This window comes from Muntiacus reevesi, chromosome X (assembly GCF_963930625.1).
Source record: "Muntiacus reevesi chromosome X, mMunRee1.1, whole genome shotgun sequence".
Lineage (NCBI taxonomy): Eukaryota > Metazoa > Chordata > Mammalia > Artiodactyla > Cervidae > Muntiacus > Muntiacus reevesi.
This window is the reverse complement of record NC_089271.1, coordinates 51,936,512-51,957,144: the sequence shown is the minus strand read 5'-3', so window position 1 is coordinate 51,957,144 and position 20,633 is coordinate 51,936,512. Positions and strand designations below refer to the sequence as shown.

Sequence of the window (20,633 nt, the reverse complement as noted above, 5' to 3'; positions counted from 1 at the left end):
TGTCAGTTCATGTTGCAAGATTGAAGGTCTCTGGTGTGATTTGGGTTGTATTTCTCAGACTGAGTCTTTGATCTGTTGTGCGTGTATGCCACATACAAGTGTGTCATCTCTTTGGGTGAGTTTGTAAAAGGGTATATGAGGTCTGTTTCATTTGAGGTTATATGTCTCAGTTTGTGAGATCCCTGACCTGTTTGTGTGTGTATGTCAGAGAATGTGGGCTTTTTTCTGCCCTTTGTGTGTGTACATATCCCAGAGTTAGAGGGGCTCTATTTGTGGGTCCTAGAATGTGGGTCCCTCTTTGTGGGGGTTTATCCCAGGATGTCAGGTCCCTCTTTTCTTTGTGGGTGTATGTCCCAGAGAGTGCATTCTCTTATGTCTTTGTGGGTCTGATTCTCAGAGTGTGAGGACTCTAAGCATTAATTGGTGAATGTTCCAGAATACCCACCTCTCTCATCTTTCACAAGTACGTTCCCAGGGTAGAAGGTCTCTGAGGTATGTAACTCCAGATGTGAATTCTTTGAGCATTTCATGGGTGTATGTACCGGGATGTGAGGCCTCTTTTTGTCTGTGCATGTATATTCTCTTCGGTTGAATAATAGATCAATGTCCTCACCCCATTCCTAGAACTTTTTAATGTATTATCTTACCTGGAAGAAGGGACTTGGCAAATATGTACTAGTAAGCATCCTGAGATTGGGGCAGTTATCCTGGATTACCTTGGAGGATCCAGTATAGTCACCATATTGATCTTTATATGAGGGAGGCAGAACCTTCAGTATCAGAGAGGATGAAGTAACTGTGTTTATTGAGACATGGAGGGCTATGTTATGACAGAGGAAAGTCACAAAAAGTGATGTGATGGCAGAAGCTGAGGTGAGAGAGATTTGAACCTACAAATGCTTGGATCCTCTGTCCTCTTTGTGGGTTATGCCACAAAATGTGACGTCTACAATCTTGTGTATTTGCTGGATGTATTTTTCAGCACAGGGAGTATCTAACTTGATTGTGGATGGGTGTTGCAGGATTTGATGTCTTCGTTTTATATGCTCCAGGCTGTAAGGTCTCTGATCTTTTTGTCAATGTACACCCTAGGACTTGAGCCCTCCCATCTATTTGTGGATGTATTCCCCCATATATAAGGACCAGTATGTTTCTGTATGTGATTTGTAGGTTTTTATGTGTCTTATCTGTTGGTGAATGTCCAAGGATGTGAATTCTCTGAGGTGTTTGTGGGCATATTTCCCAATACATGACTTTTTGGGGAGCTCTTTGTGGATGAGTATTCTAGAATGTGTCTCTCTTTCCACTTTGTGTGTCTGTTTTGCTGAAGGGAGGTCTCTGATCTGTTTGCTGCTGTCTTCCCAGAATTTCAGGTCACTGATAAGTTTTGGGTATCCGTCTCAGGATCTGTTATCTGTATCCTCTTTGGTTTCAGGCATCAAGATGTGAGGTCTCTGATTTGTTGTATGTTCCGGGATACAAGGTTTGTGAATGGTTTGTGGGTGTGTTTTGCAGGATTTCATGTCTTTGATCTGTTTGAGTGTGTGTTCTAGGATATAAGGTTTCTGATCTGTTTCTGTGTATATTTCCTAGCATGTGAGGTCTGTGAACATTTTGTTACTCTATGCCCCAGGGTGTGGTAGCCCTGATATCTTCATGTGTATTGTCAAGCATTCAAGGTCTCTTAATTTGTTTCTTGCTGTTTGTTCCAGGATGTGAAATCCCAAGCTGTTTGTGGATATGTGTCCCAGGCTGTGTGGGCTCTGATCTATTTTGGGGTGCATGTCCCAATGTTTGAGGTCTCTAGTCTGTGGATGTGTTTCCCAGGATTTTAAAGTATATTTCCTATAAATAAATAAATAAAGTATATTTCCTAGAACATGTGTCTCTCTCTGGCCTTTTTCAATGTATGTCCCAGGGTGGGCAGTATCTGATCCCTTTGCTGTGTACACTCCATGGTATATGCTCTGTGTGACGTTCTGTGTCTTAGGGTCTGAGGTCTCTGTTGTGATTATGGGCGTATGTCCAAAGACATGAGTTATCTGACCTCTTTGGGGGTTTATGTCCCAGGATGAGAGCTCTTTCATCTAGTTCTGTGTGTATTTCCAGCTTTCAAGGTCTCTTACTTGTCTGTGGGTGTATGTCCAAGGGTGTAAAGTCTTTGATCTATGTGAGGACCCATGTCCCCAGGTGTCACATTTGTTTGCAGGTGTACTTCAACAGCTCTAGTGTGGTGTGTCTCAAGATGTGAGGATCTATTCTAGTATGTCCATCAACAGTGTGTAGTGTCTCATCTGTCTGGGGCTCTGTGTCCCAGATCACAAGGTTTTAACCTGTCTTTCTTGTCCTAGCATGTGAGGTCCCAGGGTGTTTTGGGTTTGTGTTTCAGGATTTGAGTCTCTGGTCTTTTTGTGGGTGTGAGTCCCTCATCCATTCTTTGGTTTATTTCCCAGGATATGAGTGCTCTGATCTGTTTGTGGATATGTATCCCAGGGCTTCCCTGGTGGCCCAGCAGTAGAAGAATCTACCTGCCAATGCAGGAGATGTGGGTTCGATCCCTAGGTCAGGAAGATCCCCTGGAGAAGGAAATGGCAACCCACTCCAGTATTCTTGCCTGGAGAATCCCATGGACAGAGGAGCCTGGCGGGCTGTAGTCCATGGGGTTGCAAAAGAGTCAGACATAACTTAGCGACTAAACAACAAATGCCAGCATGTGGCATGCCTGTAGGTTTATGTGCAAATGTTGCAGGGATTGAGGTCTATGTTTGTGGTATGTGTCCCTGAATGCTGTTTCTCTGAAATACTTGTAAGTGTGTATCTCAGCCTGTGTGGTTTTTGATCTTTTTGTGAGTATGTCACAGGATGTGAGGTCTGGTCTTTTGGGGCTTGTATTTCCTAGAATTTGAATTCTCTGAGCTGTTTTTGTATGTATGTCCCAGGGTGTGAGTTTCCTGATTTGTTTGGGTGTGTGCGTCCTGCGATTTGAGGTTATTCGATGTTCTACATCCAGCATATTTTCTTTGAATTATATTTTAGGGTCTATATCCTAAGTCTCAGAAGGATTTCTGAATTCTGGATTTGGGGGTTCTGAGCTCTTTCTGGTCTACATTCCAGGGGTGAGTTCACTGTTTTTTGGATAACTGTCCTAGAGTCTGTGGTCCCTGAACTCTTTTGGTTTGAGAGTTTCTTGACCTGTTTGGGACATATTTTCAGGCCTCTTCTTTTTGGGAGGCCTCAATCCCAGGGTGTGAGCTATCTGACTCATTAGGGATTTGTTCCGGGTCAAGTTCTCTGAGCTTTTAATGGGGGGATGGGGGTTGCTGGTTAATGAGTTTTCTGAGCTATTTGGAGGTCTTGACTAGGTGCGTGAAATCTCTCAACTCTGTGGTAGTTTCTGTGCAGAGTATGACATTTCTGAACCATTGAGAAGTCTCTGTTTAGGGGTGAGGTGGCTGAGCTGTTTTGGGTGTCACCCCCTGAACTGTTTTGAGCCCACGTCCCAGGGAATGAGTTCTTGCTGATGTTGGGAATTTTGTCTTTGGGTGCGATTTTGAGGGGCAGTTTCTGGATGTTTCCAGAGTTTGGGGTCTTTCTAATGCCTCAGGCCTCGGAGGTGCTTCACCCTCTGTGTCCCAGGGCGTGAGATCTCTGAGCTCTGTATCCCCTTGCTGTTGAGGTCCCTAACTGTTGGGGTGTGTTTCCAAGGGTGAGGTAACTCCTGTTGGAGGAGCCTCCATCCCAGGGAATGGGGTCCCTGACTTACTACGTTTCCAGGGTTTGAGGTCTCTGAGAGGTTTGGGGTTCTGTCAACAGTTTATGGTGTCTCTTGGATGTTTTGGGGTTCATGTCCTGGTTGTTAAGTTTCTGAGCGGTGTAGGGGTCTGTGTCATAGGGGGTGATGTTCATTAATTTTGAGCATTTTGGCATTGTGTATGAGATATGTGAGGTCTCTGGCCTGTTTGCAGGTCTGCTTTCCAGGGCGTGAAGTTAATAAAGTCTGAGGGTTTTTGTCCCACAATGTGAGTTGCTTGTTTGTGGGCATAGGGAACCAGGATGTGCTGTGTCTGAGCCGTGTTTGTCTCCCAGGATAGAAGTTCTCTGATGCAAGGTCTGCAAGCTGTTGTGGTTCCGTGTCTCAGTTCTGAGGTTTCTCTGCCATGTGGGGCTGACTTTGCCCAGAACGTGATGTTTCTGGGCTATTTGGTGATCTATGTCCACGAGGGTCAGGTGTCTGAAGTCTTCCTGGATACAAGTACAAAGTGCAAGTTCCCTGAATGCTTTTGAGGTCTGAGTCCAGGGTGTACTATTTCTCAATCATTTGGCAGTCTGTGTTTTTTTGTTGGGGATGTTAGCCTAGGGTATGAGGTTTCTAAACTGTTTGGGGTCTGTGTCCAGAACGTGTGACCTTGGAGTTTTTTGGGTCTGTATCACAGGACATGAAGTCTAGAAGCTGTAGAGGATCCGTGTCCAGATTTTCAGGTCTCTGAGCTCTTCTGTGAACTAGAACATGAAGCCTTTGAGCTGTTTGCAGACGTGTCTCAGTGTTGAAGGCTCTGAGCCGTTTGGGGGAATCTTTGTCCAATTCGTGACATGTCTGAACAGGAATCCGTTGAGTGCGAGGTTGCTGAGCTGGTTTAGTGTCTGTGTCTCAGCAGATGTGGTTTTGGTGTACCCTACCATCATGTTTGGGATATGAGGTCTCTGAACTGTTTGCCCATCTTTATCCCGGTTTGGAAGTTCTCTGAGAAGTTGCTGGGTCTTTATCCTTGGTTGTGAAGTCTGTGAGTTTTGTGGGGATCTGAAGTCAGGCTTTCAGATCTCTGAGCTCTTTGGGTATGTGGGTTAGTGAAGCATGAGGTCTCTGAAATGCTTCAGTCTTTCCTAGGATGCCCTGACTCTGATCTGTGTTGGAAGTTGTGGGGTCTCTGAACTGTGTAGATATCTGTTTCCCAGGGTCAGAATTTTCTGAACAGGGTCTGTTTCTGGGCCATGGAATCTCTGAGTTTTTTGGAGTCTGTGTCCAAGACATGAGTCTGAGTTGTTCGTGGCACTGTATTCTAGGGAACAAGGCCTCTGGAATGTTTAGTGCTCTGTGTTCCAGGGTGTCTCAGTAACTCAGGGGTCTGTGTCTAAAGTATGAGGTTTTATAACCAGTTAGGGATCTATGTTCTCTTGGGTGTTTGGGTGGTCCATGTCCAGGGTTTCACAGCTCTGCTGTTTGGGGTGCAGGGGTCTATCTGAGGCTGTGAGGTCTCTGGGCAGTTTGGGAATCAATGATCAGGGGTGAAGACTCCGAATAGATTGGGGAACAGTATCACAGGTTGTGAGGTCTCTGAGATGTTTATGAATCTCTATCCCACAAATTGGATGCAGTGTGGGGGGCAGTATTTGTAGCCTCAGGGTTCTTTGGAAGTCTTGTGTCCCCTAGTTTCAGTGCAGCATGGGTTATATGGGGTTCGTGTCCAGGTGGGATTGCAGAGCTGTAGGGAGATGTGTCCCAGGGTGTGAGGTCCCTGAGGTCCAGGGTCAATGTCCAGGGTATAAGGTCTATGAGCTGTTTGGAGGCCCGTGCTTAGGTGCCGAGATCTCTGAGCTGTTCAGGATCCTGTCACCTGTGTGCAAGGTCTCTGAAATATTTGGGTACCTGTATCACAGCATGTGTGGTCTCTGAGCAGAACCAAAGGGCATGGGTTCACATTCAGGTTGAAGGATGATGAAGACAAGTATGTATACTTGAAACACCATCTCTTTCTTCTGTTTTACACCCTGGCACATATAGGTGCTCAATAAATATTTGCAGAAAAGCTTCCCCCAGCACATAGACTTTTCTCTTTGAATGTAGTAGGCAGGCTTCAGGCTCAAAAGTTTGAAAAGCATGGATGATCCAGCTAGAACTGTGTCATATGTATGGCCAGTGATAATGGTTTGTCCATTTCAACAGCAATGGATTTAGTTTGCTTGTTCAGTGTATGATAACATTTAAGTATAAAGCCAGCTTTTTAGGTCAGCATGTATGTAGACGATGGTGCAAGTGGTGCACTGCAGGGAATGTTAAATGACTGAGGTTGGAGGACTGCATTCCTGGGCACCCCTGCTCCCAGCCTCTCATCTCCCCAACCCTCACCTACACAAGGTCTTCAATCCCCACACCTTGGTTTTTTCAGTCAATAACCTGTTTTATTGACGCCCATTCCCAGACTGGGAAGGCCAAGGGGGGATATACAAGAGGAGAATCAGATTCAGTCCAAGCCTGAAGGTCATTCTGGGGGTGGGGAGCACAGACACACAGACGGACACAAAAACAGACACACAGATCTGGCATCTGCTGGCAGGGCACACAGTCTCATGTGGGGACACTGCGTAAAGGTAGTCAGGGGAGGAAGGCTTCCTAGAGAAGACCTCACAGGGGAAGCAAGGGACGAGGCAGCCATCAGCGCCTTCACCTTTTATACATTTGTGGGCAGGGAACTGAGACCAGAGGACCCAAGGTGAGTGCAAAGGGCTGGGGGGTTAGGAGGCGGCAGGGGCTTCCCCTCACCTCGCCACACCCTGGTGGGTAAGCCAGCCCCACCCCATTCTTGGTCTGTGCTTTGCCTTCTGCCACACGGGCCCTTTCCTGGGATCCACCTCCATAGTTTTCAAGGCTTCCCTGAGACGATCCACGTGGACCAGGTGCTCAGCCCAGTGCCTGGCACCTCCTCAGCACCCCATCCATGCACGTTTTGTCTAAGTGCTGTCTACAGCCTAGCTAGGTCTTGGGTCCAGCTCTGGGTGCTATCAGCAGTCCTCACACTGCAGGTTAAGGGCTCCCAGCATCCTTTGAGCTCAAGAGCCCTGGGCACCTTCTAGCTGTTGCAAAGGCAGAGCTGAGTCCCAGCTCACCTTAGTGAAGTCGCTCAGTCGTGTCCGACTCTTTGCGACCCCATGGACTGTAGCCTACCAGGTTCCTCCGTCCATGGGATTTTCCAGGCAAGAATACTGGAGTGGGTTGCCCACCTTAAGGACAGGCAAAGTCTGGGCTACCTCTCACTGGCCAATAGGCCATGGGCATCCACTCTCCTCTAGTGGCATGTGGGTGTCTGCTTCTCAGAGGCACAGCTCTGAAAAGGAGACCCTACAGCTGGCAGGCCAACACCAGCCAGCATGCAAGCATGAGCAGAACCCAGCCACAGCCTGCAGCCCTTGAAGACACCCCCCTCTTTTCACTAGCACATTTCTGTGGTTGGGAGGGGGGGCGAATGGGCTGGGAATCCTGGGCTCTGGGGTCAGCCTGTCCTGGGAGTGCTTCCTCACACCCTTGGGGCAGTAGGGAGAGGGCCTGCAGCAGACCCTTCAAGCTCTGGCCAGAAGCAGGTGCACAAACAAATGTTTCTACTTTGGGTATGGACTGGGGCTCAACCCTCGGACTGCCTTGCTAGCCCATGAATCCCAACTGCAGAAAGTTCTGGTGTTGAAAAATCACTTCTAAGGTGGGCAGGGGTTTGTAAGTGCAACCCATGGATGGGGCTGGGACAGGGAGAGGGGACTCCTGGAGTCCGTCCTCCCCATGGCCATGCAGCCCTGAGCAGGGGGCAGGCGGAGGCAGACAGGAGGCCCTGGCAGTCGTCCTTCAACAGGAGGGCAGCAGTGGGTGGGTGGGGTGGGCAGCTTTTTAGGCCCCCCGGTCAGTCTGGCCTCAGACTTCATGGGGCTAGAAGAGGTATTTGCGGCAGGATTCAGTCCCACACTTGCATTCAATGCGGACCCGCTTCTTGGGAGAGCCGGGGAGCCCAGCCAGACCAAAGTTGGAGTCCATGCGTGTGCTCTCCATGTCCACGGGGTCCACTGTGGAGTCACAGCCGGAGGGGGGTACTTGTTAGACAGAAGGCCAAGATGGAGGGGTCCCACTGCCCTTTTTACCATAGGACCCAGGGGTCTGAGGGGCGGGGAGCAGGTCTGAGATGTGAGTCAGGTAGCGGGTCATGGGGTTGGTGGTTTCAGGCAGGGGCCAGGGCTTCCACTAGAGGGGTGTTCAGGTGTTAGGAAGATGGCCAGGGAGTGAGGGTTCTCTGAGGAGGCAGGGAGCTGTCAGGGGTGACCGAGAGGGTTGTGTCAGACAGGGGTCAGGAATGGAGGGTCACCTGGGCATCCAGAGGGGCATCTGAACTCTCCTGCCAAAGATTCCCCTCGAGTGTCTCAGAGGTGGCTAGTTTGTCAAGAAAGGGACTGGCTGGAGGCCACAAGGGTGTCCAGAGGCTTGGAATGAGGAAGGTCAAAGGGGGGTAGGAGCAGTGAAGGTTGGGGGACTGGGGAAATTCAGACAAGATTGCAATCAGGAGGAGTGTCTCAACTCTTGAGCCAAACATCCTCCCCTAGGAGCCTTAGAAGTTGGTATGAGGGGCTCAGGCTTGGGGTCCAGTGGTTAGGAATGAAGGGATCCCCAAAGGGTAGGCATGAATCCAGGAGTCTAGATAGGAGACTGGGAGTGAGGAAGAGCATCTTAAAGCTCCTTGGGGAGGGGTCCTCATGTCCCATGTCATTGTGTGTCCCTGCCCCCAGTCCCCTGCCACCCCCACCTTGCATGTTGTAATCAAAGGTGAGCTCCTCGCCTGCCCGGATGGTTCTGGTGGCAAAGAAAGCAATGCGGGGCAGCCGCTCATCAAGGTTGTCTATGAAGACGTTGTACACCTGGAGGTTGGGGTCACACTGGGCAAAAACAAACAAACAAAAAAAACGGCAGGAGGGTGAGGAGGGACCCCAGCCTGCTCCTCCCAACCCCCTGCCCACCTGCGGGTACCCACACTGTGGTTGACAAAGTGGGAGATGTTGCCGTAATAGGCGGCGTCCACAGTGTACACATCCTCCACGTAGTCCAGGTCGAAGAGGTAGGTGGCACCCTGGCGGTCATAGATCTGGCCCCGCCGCTCTGCCTCCTCTGAGGTAATGATCTGGGGAGAAGGCCACAGGGGAGAGGAGGTTGGCCCAGAAAGTTCAGGTAAGCCAGCACAGCTCCTGACCCCCAACCTGGCCCCCTGGAGAACAAGGGAGCAAGGAGGCACCCCTGTGGCTGGCTCAGCAGCAACACACAAGGGCTGCCAGTCCTTCTCAGGTCTCTGGAGGGTATGGTGAGTCTCTCAATGGTAGGTGGAGGCCGGCCACAAGGTCCAGGAGTGAGAGAGAAACCCCCTTAGTGAGAGACCTACATCAAAGGTGAGGAAGAAAAAGACCCAGGGCTGAACAGAGAGGGGCGGGGAGAGTGGGAGTGAGAGGCTGATCCAGGGCAAGAGAGCCTGAGGCACTGAAAGACCCAGCACAAGAGAATCAAGCCAGTGCAGGTCGGTGTGTGTGCACTGTGTTCTCAGTCGTGTCCAACTCTTTGCAACCCCATGAACTGTAGCCCGCCAACTCCTCTGTCCATGGGATTTTCCAGGCAAGAATACTGGAGTGGGTTGCCATTCCCTTCTCCAGGGGGTCTTCCCAACCCAGGGATCAAGCCTATGTCTCTTATGATTCCTGCACTGGCAGGTGAATTCTTTACCACTGTTCCACCTGGGAAGCCTATGCAGGGCACTGTAGACAGCAAAAAGCACATAGTGTGCAAGAGAGGCCTGGGGAAAGGGAGACTGAATGAATGAGAGGGAGACTGAATGAATGAGAGACTCAGATGCCAGAGCCAGAGGCAGAGTTAGACACACAGAATCTTAATGCAAAGGTCCGGGGTCCAGAAAAAAGGCCAAGACCCCAGTCTGATAGCACACACACACAAGAAAAGGTGGAGGCTAAAAACTCAGAGAGAGAAGGAAGAGGACAGTAAGGAGACCAGAGCACAGATGAGACCACCTCACTCAGGTCTAACATTGTGCACTGCCAACAGCTGGTATTTAAGACAGCAAGAGGCATATCCTCCTCCCCAGCTGGGTCCCCGCCTGTCCTAGTAACTGGACCACTATCCTAGCCCAGCCTGTCCCTGTCTCCCAAGTGCTGGCGACAGACTCCCCACCCCAGCCCCCGCCACACACCACCCCTCCTCTCTATCCCTCATGTCCCCTCTTCCTGGTCAACCACAGCCTTCTGGTAATCCCTGACCATGCTGCCTCTGGGTGAGGTCCCACCAGTAGCCGAGACTTCCCCTTCCTCAGCCTGGGTTCCCCTAGACCAGGGTCAGCCTCATTCTCCACTCCTGGGTTCTTGCTGCCTATCAGCCACAGGTGTCAGCGCAGTACGCCGCTGACCTGCAGCAGACACCTGTCGTGTATTCCACTCTCTAGCTCGGAGCCCTGACCTCTGTCCAGCAGTGGTTCTAAAGGCAGCTCAGGTACTCTCGTTTTGCCACATCCCATCTTCCTTTCCTCTCCCTCTGTCAGAGACCACCACCCACCACTACCCTCCTTCCACACTGGACATAAGCCTGAGACCCACCCCACCCTCCTTTCTTGTTCATTCTCATGCCAGCCTGTGACCAACCTCTGTTTTCTCTAGCCTCCTCCCTGCCTCCTCCGTCATCACCTCCAGCCTCTGCTCCGTGCTGAAGGCTGATCAACAGCCCCCTTAGAAGATGCAGGCTTATCCCTTGGGCCATGCTGCTCACTGCCCCATACTCCAGCTCCATTCCTTGAAGAACCTGGTTTCCCCATCCCAATTTTTGTTTGTTCACTCATTCATTCAGTGGATTTTCATGGGGCCTACCCTGTGCCTGGTCCCAGTACTCAGGGGTCACAGCTGGGTGGGGGAGACACAGGACCACGCTGGTCCTGGCCCTCGGGGGTCATTGGCGGGAGAGTACAGGGGCCAGGCCCGGTCTGGCCTTCATGGATCAGTCTAGTTAGTGCTTAGAGCTTGAGGGGCAGTGGAAAAGAGAGATACCATCTAAAGGGAACTGCAGATCACAAAAGGGCTTTGACCAGATTGAAGAGTGGGGACTCTCCTCTGTGGGACAAAACAGGAGTCACAGAAGCATTTTGAGTAGGAGTACATCAAGGTCAGCCTCCCTCCACCTTCCAGGGAACACACTCTTCCTTCTGATGTCAGCTCCCACAGATGTCACTTATCTGTGCAGCCTTCCTGAAACTCCCGCTCCCCACCCACCACTGCCTCTAGAAGCCTGGGATCAAAGGGCAGCCTCTCCTGGGCTCACAAGCAGACCAGGTGGTGCCTGGGCTGGTTTTTCCCTTTGGGTCCCTCCCCAGCCAGACGGAATGCCCACCTCCTCTCCAGTTTCTGTTTTCCTGTCTGTTCTTCTCCTACTTGCTCCCTCAGTCTCCGAATGAGTGAGTCACACTGCAGACCCTGCAGGGCACAAATGGTTCCTTCTCGCTTCTTTTCAGCCCCACTCTGTAAGGGTTGGTCCACCCCAAAAACTTGAGACCGAAACAGTCCATGTCCCTGCTCCCTACCAGAGTGACTGGGGAAGATAGATGGGCTAGAAGCTGGCAGCCGGGAAAGGATTTTGATGGGAATGGGAACCAGAAGACTCAGAAGCCAGTTGCTGCTCTGCCCCCTCCCGGATATGGGATCCTGAATGTTCTCTCCCTGTGCCTGTTTTCTCAGCCAAATAAAACAAACAAACCCAAACCACAACACTACACCAGGTCTGGCAGGACACCAGTTTTAGACATTTGGGCACGTTACCTCTCTGTGCCTCAGTTTTCTCATCTGTAGAATGGAGAGCACAATAATCCCAACTTGACAGGGGCTGTTGTAAGAATCCAACAAGTTCAGATATGTGAGAGGGGTTTCTGTTTGTTTTCGTGTTAGGAGTGGCTGAGTACTGTAGCTTGTCAAAATCTAACAGGCTCCCTTCTTTTGTGTGCCCTTTCCCAAGAAAAGAAAAACTTCTGCTAATTAAATGATGATATGCCATCATTTAATTAAACTAATTAAAGTGAGGTTCACCTTCATTTCAGAGTTGAAAAAAACATGAAGAAAGTGCATGCTTCACAATGGATAAACTAGGCTATGTTCTCTGGTGGGTTAGGGTGGTGATGTTTCGATGAACGTGGAAGCACAGCTGGTGTGGGGACTGACAGAGCAGAGGTGGAGAGTGAACTGGGTTCCAGAGTGGAGGGGGTCAGGGGTATGCCCCCAATTATGTAACACCCAGGAGGCCAGCACCACATAATCAAGTAAGTTAATATTTCTGCAAAATGACGAATATGCACACCAAGTGGGGTAAACACACTACAAATAGGCATATATCCGGTCTGGGTGGCTTTTGCAGCCAGGTAGGCTACAGAAATTTTTGATGTCTGGGCATTTTGGATGTTCTGAATTTTGTTTTTTGTTTGTTTGTTTGTTTTTTAGTTCTACCACTTTATTGCTACCAACCCATCTCCCCCCACCCTCGTCATGTAACACGTCATGTGAGCATGTCACACACATGCTCAGTCATGTAACCCCATGGACTGCAGCCCGCCAGTCTCCTCTGTCCATGGACTTTTCCAGGCAAGAATACTGGAGTGGGTTGCCATTTCCTTCTCCATGTATTTTGGACTATAATGGCTAATGTTGTTTGAAGACTTACTGTGTACTGAACACCAAATGCTTCACACATCATAACTCACTTTAGTTCTTGGAACAAATCTATGCGGTGGGTGCTATTATCATTCCCGTTACACAGATTAGGAGACTAAGACAAACAGGTTAAGTGACTGCTGATGAGTGGTGGAGCTGGGATTCAGCCTCAGGCACCCAGACTCCATCCTCTTGAGCCCTCTGCCATGCTGCCTTGTCAGAGTGGGATGCAGGGGGATGGTTTTGGACCTGGCCGTGTTTGGGGGCCTGTGCTGCCATCAGGAGGACCCATAGGTCTAAGGATGTCAGAGGTGGGCCTGGAAGTCACTGAATGTGGCAGGAAGGAAGCCAAGAAATACCTTGAAGAGAATGTGGGAAGAGTGGGAAGAGTGAGGATAGGGAATGAGAGGGTCCCCATTAACTACCATGTTTATAGCATGGAGGAGTAAGGATGCTAAGGAAGAATGGTGTGAAAAGAGTCAGGTTCGTGGGCCCTTGGGGTGCCAATGAGCTGAAGACTGTTCCTCCTCCTCACCTGTCAGCATCTTCTTGTGCTGCTGACAACTCCTCCAGAGACGGCCAGTGCAGTGAAGCTAGGTACACCCCTGCTCTGGACTTCCTTAGGACCACTGAGTCCTGTGGGTGTGGACACCTCCTCCCCTGCATGGCTACGACCCCTCTGGGTTGTGACATCTCTTCCACACTGTTGCTCTCCCTCTAAGACCTGAATATCTCCACTGGAGTGTCAGAGCTCTGAGGGTGTGGACACTTCCTCCAGGCTGTCAGAGCCTCTTTGGTGTACACCTGAGCTTCTTGACTGTCACTATCCCACTAGGGTGAGGACATTTCACTTTCCTGACTGTCAGGGCAGCGTGAGCGTGGACACTTCTTAACTCGGACTGCCAGGGTCCTTTGGAGAGCTTGCCTTCTTCCTTGGGTCACGCTGGGACATAGACACCTCTTCCTACAGACTATCAGGAACCCTCTGAGTTGTGGCCGCCTCCTCCTTCCTCTAGACTGTAAAGTCCTTCGACACGTGGACATTTAGTCCACCTGACCCCCAGGATTGTCTGGGGTGTGGATATCTCTTTGTTCAGACTGTCAGGGTCCTCTGCAGTGTGGACTGCTCAGTCTCTAGACAGTTTCTGTTCCCCCCACCCCCTGGGGCTATGACCCTCTCTATAGTTCCCCAGGGCTTCCCAGGTGGTGCTAGTCATAAAAAAAAACAAAAAAAACAAAAAAAAACAAACAAAAAAAACACCTGCCAATGCAGGAGATGTTAAGACATGGCTTCAATCCCTGGGTCAGGAAGATTCCCTGGAGGAGAGCGTGGAAACCCACTCCAGTATTCTTGCCTGGAGAATGCCGTGGACAGAGGAGCTTGGCAGGCTACAGTCCATAGCGTAGAAAAGAGTCAGACACGACTGAAGCAATTAAGCACACACACATAGTTCCTCAGAACAGGAGCCTCTCCTCTTCATCACTGTTATCACTATAGCCAATGCTGTCACCTCCCAGCTGTATCATACCCCCAAGAGACCCACAGAAATACAGAGCTGTCTGGGGCTGTCCCTGTGACAAGGTACACTCATGGATTTAAATGGTCATGGTCCAGGGATGTTAAATGTTCCCCAATGCATGAGACAGTCCTATGTAACAAACAACTGTCTCACCCCAAATGCCCACCGTGACCCACTTCAGAACTTGCTGTTGCAGACACCTGCTAGTTATTCACCCAACCCCCTTTTGTTTTCCACTTGGGCATATGGCTGAATCATGCTTCGCAGCTGCCTTTGAACTGAAGTAAAGCCCATGACTCGGTTCCAGCCAATAGGTGTGGGCAGACATGATATGCACCGCATCCTGACCCGGCCAATTAGAGACCTCCCCTTCTGCCCCCCTCAGCCCACCCACCAGGCAACACTGAGGATCAGAGGCAGCTCTAAGACACGGTAAAGACACAAGAGGGAAAGAACCTAGGCGGCCACGCCATTTGGGTGGAAGGATACCACCCAAATGCCCACGTAGACAGTTACAGGAGCAAATGGATTGAGAACATGTGAAGCCCGTAAGATGTTGTCTGCCACGCAAACAGCCTGCCTAACACAGCATCAGCTTTGCCCCAGTGTCCTGCAGTGGCTAGAGGGGGAGGTAGCCAACCCTGCCCCCGCTTCCCACCCAAGGTAGACTGTGTTCCTTTTGTGCAGATTAGTAAAAAAAAAAAAAAAAAAAGAAAAAGAAAAAGAAAAAAGAAAAAAAAAAAAGTGCTCCTGGGCAGACACTGCCTGGTGATAAGCTGGACCCTCATGAAATGAGAAGAGGAAGTGCCTTTTCAGATGATGCAATCCTGTGCAGACCACGTGGCCTGTTAAAAGGAATGCTGCCTGGATTTCAGTTCCCACTTACCTCTTTGCTAGGTACCCTTATGAAGTCAACCCAGTTTGAAGGTATTTCAACGTGCCTTTAACTACCAGCGTGGAATATGTGCCCCTGCCAGGATGTCCCTCTCACACTCAACGTTACCCCCTCAACACCTTTCCCCCAGGGAAAGCAGGAGAGCTTTGGGCATACAGCGGGGAGAGGCAGGCGCTCAGGGTGGGAACACACAGTGGGGAAAGCCATACACACCCACCCAGCCCTGTCTCCCTACCTCTCCCACGTACTCCATGACGAAACTGTTCTTGCGGATCTTCTCCAACGTGCGGACACCCCAGCCACGTCCATCATCCGTGCGGAAGATGCAGAGGTCGTAGCGGATGCCCTTCTGTACCACGCGGTTAGGGCAGTCATAGCCACAGCGGCAACGGGAGTTGCACTCGTAGATGGGCAGCCCGGCTCGCAGGCGCACCTGGCCCTGGTCATTGTAGGCAAACTTGTGCAGTGACGCCCCAGGGCAGCAGCCTCCGGCCGGTGCCCACAGACAGTCCTGGCACTCACAGCCCACAGCCACCTGGTTGAGGGTGATGCCCTCACCAACACGGTACTCGTTGATGTACACGAAGGCCCGTGGGGGGCCATCCAGGTCCACTTCATTCTCCACGGTGATGCGTCCCAGGTGGCTGCGCTTGGCATTGAGCTCCTGCTCCCAGCGCCGCAATGCCCGCCTCTGCTTGGCCTTCTGCACCAGGTAGTTGGCCAGGCTTGGGTCCAGGTGCCGAGGTGGCTTCGACCGGTGGTGCCGCCGGAGCAGCTCCCTTTCCAAGTCCTTGTGGAACTGCTTGAGAATGCGCACACACTTGAGATTCTGCCGTGGTTCCCAGGTGCTCTCGGAGTCTGGGTACCCACGCCATTTTACCAGGTAATACTCCTGTTCCTAGGGGGGTGGGGAAGGGGTGGGGGCACTGTAAGTGACAGATGAGACCCTTGGACCAGCTCTTGTGGCACTTCCATCCCAACGCCTGTGGGCAACACCCAAACTGCTCCTTTCCTAGAATGACTGTTTGCAGTGATTAAAAAACATGGGCTCTCAGAGTGAGGCTCACTAGGTTCAAATCCCTCTCTTCCCCTTACTATCTGCCTAAATCCAACTTTTAATTTTATCTCCCAAACCTATTCCCTCCTGCTAGCTGTTCAGTTTCACCTCTCAGAGTCATCTTTGACTCTTTCTCACACTCCCCACATCCACCCTCAGGAAATCCTTCAAGCTACATCCAGAATCCTACGCCTCAAATTTCTGTCACCACCCTCATTACTCGCCTGGAATACAGCAGCAGCCTCCTCAATTGTCCCTCTGCTTCCACCCTCACCCCTAGGTCTGTTCTCCACACAGCAGCCAGAAGGATCTTTTCTTGCTGAGAGGCACTACAGGATAGAGTTTAACTACACAGATTCTACAACTAAACAGGTTGGGTACACATCCTGAATCTGCTGCTCCCTAGTAGTGCAGACTTAAACTCAGGCAGTTATTTAACCTCAATGGGTCTCAGTTTCCTCATCCTGTAAATAAGAAAAAAAGAGCAGATATTTGTCTAGCAATCATTATGTAGAAGGTACTGTTCTAAGCAACTTATATGTATTATTAGCTAATTTAATCCTCACAACTCTATATAAGGTAGATACTGCTAATTATCCCCATTTTATAGATGAGGAAAATGAAGTACAGAGAATTGGGGTAAGTTTTCCAGGGTTACACAGCCTGGATGTGAACTGAAGCATGCTGGCTCCAGGCTGTTCTCTTAACTGTCCTGCCATTATCTACTCTGGCAACAGTAACAGTTGCCATTTTACAATATTGCTGGTGGGATTAAACTAGTTTCTAAAAGAAAGTGCCTGGCATACAAAGTGCTCAAAACCATTCAGTTCAGTTCAGTCGCTCAGTCCTGTCAGACTCTTTGTGACCCCATGGACTGCAGCATGCCAGGCTTCCCTGTCCATCATCATCAAAACCATTAGCTATCATTATCTCCACTCCTGGGCTCAGCATCTCAATCTTTGCAATTGGTTTGTATTCAGAGGGAGGTGGGAGGAGAGATTTATTTAGGGATTCTTTCTGGCTCTTGCCCTTCTCAGAAAGTCACTTGGTTTTCCCACCTGTAAAATGGAGATGATAAGAGGGCCTACTAATCCTACGTTTTTAAGATCAGAGGAGAAAACTGCTTTTGGAAACAGATGTGGGTAATGGGGGAGGAGGGGGGCAGGAAGCCAGCTTCCTTGAGTCACCTCTGCCCTGGCCACAGTCACCCCAGACTCACGCGGATCTTTTTGTAATCGCACAGGTACTCGACTTCAAAGTCATAGAGGTTCCTCTTGGAGACGCCAAGGGCAGGGCAGGAGAGCTTGGCCAAGCGGCACAGGTCCTGTAGCTGATTCCAAGAAGATTTGCAACACACACTGCAGCCTAGAATAAAGAGGGCCAGGAAGAACTATTGCTGGGCATCCTGGTGAGGCCAGGGGTCAAAGAGGACCCCAAATCATCCCTGGGACTTCCAAAGGACTACCTCAGAGTCAGTGAAATTTAATCCACAGGCCTTCCCAATGCTAAGACCCTTCTACAACAAAGATGTGCCACTCCCATCTACCCCAGTGCCCACTGTCCACGGCTTACCCTGGAGCAGCAGACTTCTAAGTGGTTTCTGCTGCATGGATCGGATCGTCCTAAAGGAATCTATTCCCCACCCCTCCTCCGGAGCTTCCAGCTCCCTCTATATCATTCTTTAAACTGCCTGCAAACCTCCTTGGAGTTCAGGACCTAACTGTCATTCTCCCCACTTTGCAAAAGAAAGAGAAAAATCCCCATCTCAGTAGGGTGCACTGTCCCAAGGTGGGTGGGTAGGGATGGAATTAAAGCCTCCAGGGCACCAAACAAAGGCATTAACTGGAAAGACTGGTCCACAATCTCATCTGTAACTCCTGGTGCCAGGTGTTTTAGAATCCAAATTCCTTTTGGGGGATTTTACAAGTGTAGTTCTAGGTATATCCCCTACATTCCCTAACACAGCCCTAGTGTGGTCAAGGGCATCAAGCCATAATCAAACACATTAATAGTTCTGCAGAAAAAGTTAATTTTCACACTGAATAAGAGAAAGATGAAAGATAGTGGCAGTGACAGCCTAATTTTGCCACTGAATGACACCAAATTTAAGTTTTCAGGGCTTTTTAGATTTTGGAATTAAGAATAAGAGATTGTGGAGTGGTATTAGATTATAGGAATCGTCCCCAAATGATTCGTGTGGGTGCCTTAAAATCCATAAGATATATTTTTTCAGGGTGCATTTTGATTTTTTCTCACTCATATTTCTGTGAAGGGTAAAGCTCGCCCAAAGGAGTGTGCTCTGAATTCAAGAACAGACAGAACAAATAGGTTAGTGTCGGGGGGGGGGGTGCTACCACAATTTTTCAGGACAGATTTTTTAATTTAAAAGACTTCTTTTGGTTCAAGGCATGTTCTTGATTGCTGTGCTTTAGAAGCCATTTTATCAAATCATTTCACAAAACCCTTGTTCCAAATGTAATCAGTCAGTCCTCATCCTGTTTCATCTTTTAAAAATGTTTAATATTTTCTACCTTACATTACAAAACCCGAAACTCATGGTGAAATACTCTAGATGTCAACCTACAAATGTACAAGAGCTTTGCAAATTATTACGTGTGCATTTCCACCCCTCCTCTTAGACAGGCCTAGTGGAGACTCGGCCTGTACCCACGCCTTCCTTTCCCTATGATGCCTCTCCCTTGCAAACTTGCATTTGAAGCCCCAACTAATGTGATCCCAACTCACATATGCTGCTGTCTCCGCACTGACCACAGGTGGACTCTCCTACCCTCAGAGCTCCCCCTCACACCTGTGGAACCCATCCTCCCGCAGCTTCCCTCATCCAGAGGGGCCCACCTTCCCCAACACACTGAGTCACCCCTCTCTGCCTGCGCACGAGTGAGCCCAGCTCTCCCATTAGGGAAGCCCTCTTCCCCTCTTCCTGGGGGAGTTCTCTCTGCCGCAAATCCTTCCCCCATCACGCTGCGAGCAGATATCCTCCCCCTGAAGAATCCCCTGTCCCCCAACTCTGAAAAGGAGGTCCGTCCCCTTCCCTCCCCTCCCCTTCCGGCGTCTCGCGTGGACACCAAGAGGGTAACGGTCACCGGCGGCCAATTTTCCCGCGCGCGGGCGCGGCCTCCCCCAACAAGCCCCCGCGCGTGCGCGCGCCGTCCGGTCGCAATCCGCGGCGCGCGCCCCCCTCTCGCGTCCCCACTTAGCCCCGCGCCCGCCGCGTTCCAAGGCACGCGCCCCCTCCCCTCAGCCCCGCCCAGCCCCGCGCGCCAGGCCCGCGCGCCTCGAGCCCCAGCCTTCTGGCGCCGACCTTCTGGCTCCCGGCCCGGTGGCCTCGGACGCCGGGGGCCCCGAGTCCGCGACACCACCCCTCCCGCCCACCCAGCCTGCCAGCAGGCCCGCATCGCTGCCGCCACTGCTTCACCTTTTAAATTTTCCGCCATCTTTCCCCACGGCTAACGACATTCGGGCCTAACCGGCCTCGCGAGAAGAGAGCTCGCGCGGGCGTGGCCGAGAACGCGCAGCCTATTGGCCGCGCCGTGCAGCGAGCAGCGCCTGCGCGGACCAACCGGCGAGCCGTGACCGGACCCCTCCCAGCCACCCGGCTCGGTCCCGAAGGCGGGTGCTCGCCAGTGCTTTGCGAGGGTGCGTCTGGGGGGCGGCAGCGGCAGCGCAGCAAGGGCGGCTGAGGTTGCCTGAGGCCCTGCCCGCCCGCCTCTGTCTGTCACGCTGTCAGCCAATCACGTTGTCAGCCAGCCACAAGAGGGGATTCTCCGTCCTGTCAGACCCCCAATTACCTCCGTCAGTCAGTCCGTCACCATATTTTAACCCCAAGCAGGCCGTGACTCCCCAGGTGGACTACCACCGCATACAGCTGCTCGGGCAGTCACCCGACTGAAATCCATCACCACTACCTCTGTCTCATCAGACCCCCGCCCGCCATTCACGCTGTCAGTCTGTCAGTAGGAGCATCCATTCTTGCTTTCAGCCCAGCTGCGAGGCCCCCGAGGCAGACAAATGGTGTTGACAACAGCTATGCTGCTGTCAGCCAGCCTGTCATTCCCTTAGACTGTCCCTTCATCACACCATCAGTCTGTCCAGTAGCCAGGCACTCCATCTACCCTGGCCCTGGGAGCAGCTCCGAATTCCCTGGGGGAAATCATCTCACCACCGCCCAGGAAGCCAGCTGGGCCCTCCGGCTGGCTGTGATTATGTCAGGACAGGCTGTCATTGTCAACATCGAATGTAGCCCTGTCGTGTGGGCTACACTCTCCACTGTCAGCTGGTCACTCCGTAATTCTCTCAGGTTCCTCCCCATTCATGCCATGATCAGGCAGTTTATTCCCCCAGAGCACGTACTCACAGCAGCTAAAGCCTCCAGGCCACCTGTCAGTGGCCAGCAATCTGTCATTTCTCAGGCAAGGCATACTCTCCATTGGTCGATAAGTCAGCATTCTCTGATCCCCGGGCCCTTTAGGGTGGATGTGATTCTGTCTGCGGACAGCCATGGTTTCAGGCAGCCACACTGATTTTTCAGTGGGCCAGCTGGCCTGTGAATCATTCAGTCTGCCCCTTGTATCAGTCAACCAGGTAGCCATTCTCAACATCTGACTGATCACACGGTCTGTCAAGCATGCTGTGATTTGTTCACAGTAGACAG

General features: G+C 51.0%; 1 protein-coding gene and 1 long non-coding RNA gene across 4 annotated transcripts in view; one reads left to right on the top strand and one right to left on the bottom strand.

Annotated features, from left to right (window-relative positions):
* The window catches only part of LOC136154802 (uncharacterized), a 184,444-nt gene that overhangs the window by 106,047 nt on the left and 57,764 nt on the right, over nt 1-20,633 (top strand). The window lies entirely within an intron of this gene.
* On the bottom strand, nt 6,156-19,523 carry SUV39H1 (SUV39H1 histone lysine methyltransferase). Its single transcript, XM_065916996.1, has 6 exons — nt 19,398-19,523; nt 17,181-17,326; nt 15,140-15,802; nt 8,781-8,927; nt 8,556-8,685; nt 6,156-7,824 (listed from the first exon to the last, which is right to left on the bottom strand). The coding sequence occupies exons 1-6, from the start codon at nt 19,414-19,416 to the stop codon at nt 7,691-7,693; spliced, it is 1,239 nt and encodes a 412-aa protein (XP_065773068.1). The 5' UTR covers nt 19,417-19,523; the 3' UTR covers nt 6,156-7,690.

Bases quoted from the DNA above. Each gene is read 5' to 3' on its own strand.
- SUV39H1 (XM_065916996.1), bottom strand. The intron at 15,803-17,180 runs GTGAGTCTGGGG...CCACCCCCCTAG, and splicing joins GCGATTACAAAAAGATCCGC to GAACAGGAGTATTACCTGGT. The intron at 8,928-15,139 runs GTAGGGAGACAG...CCTTCTCCCCAG, and splicing joins TCATGGAGTACGTGGGAGAG to ATCATTACCTCAGAGGAGGC.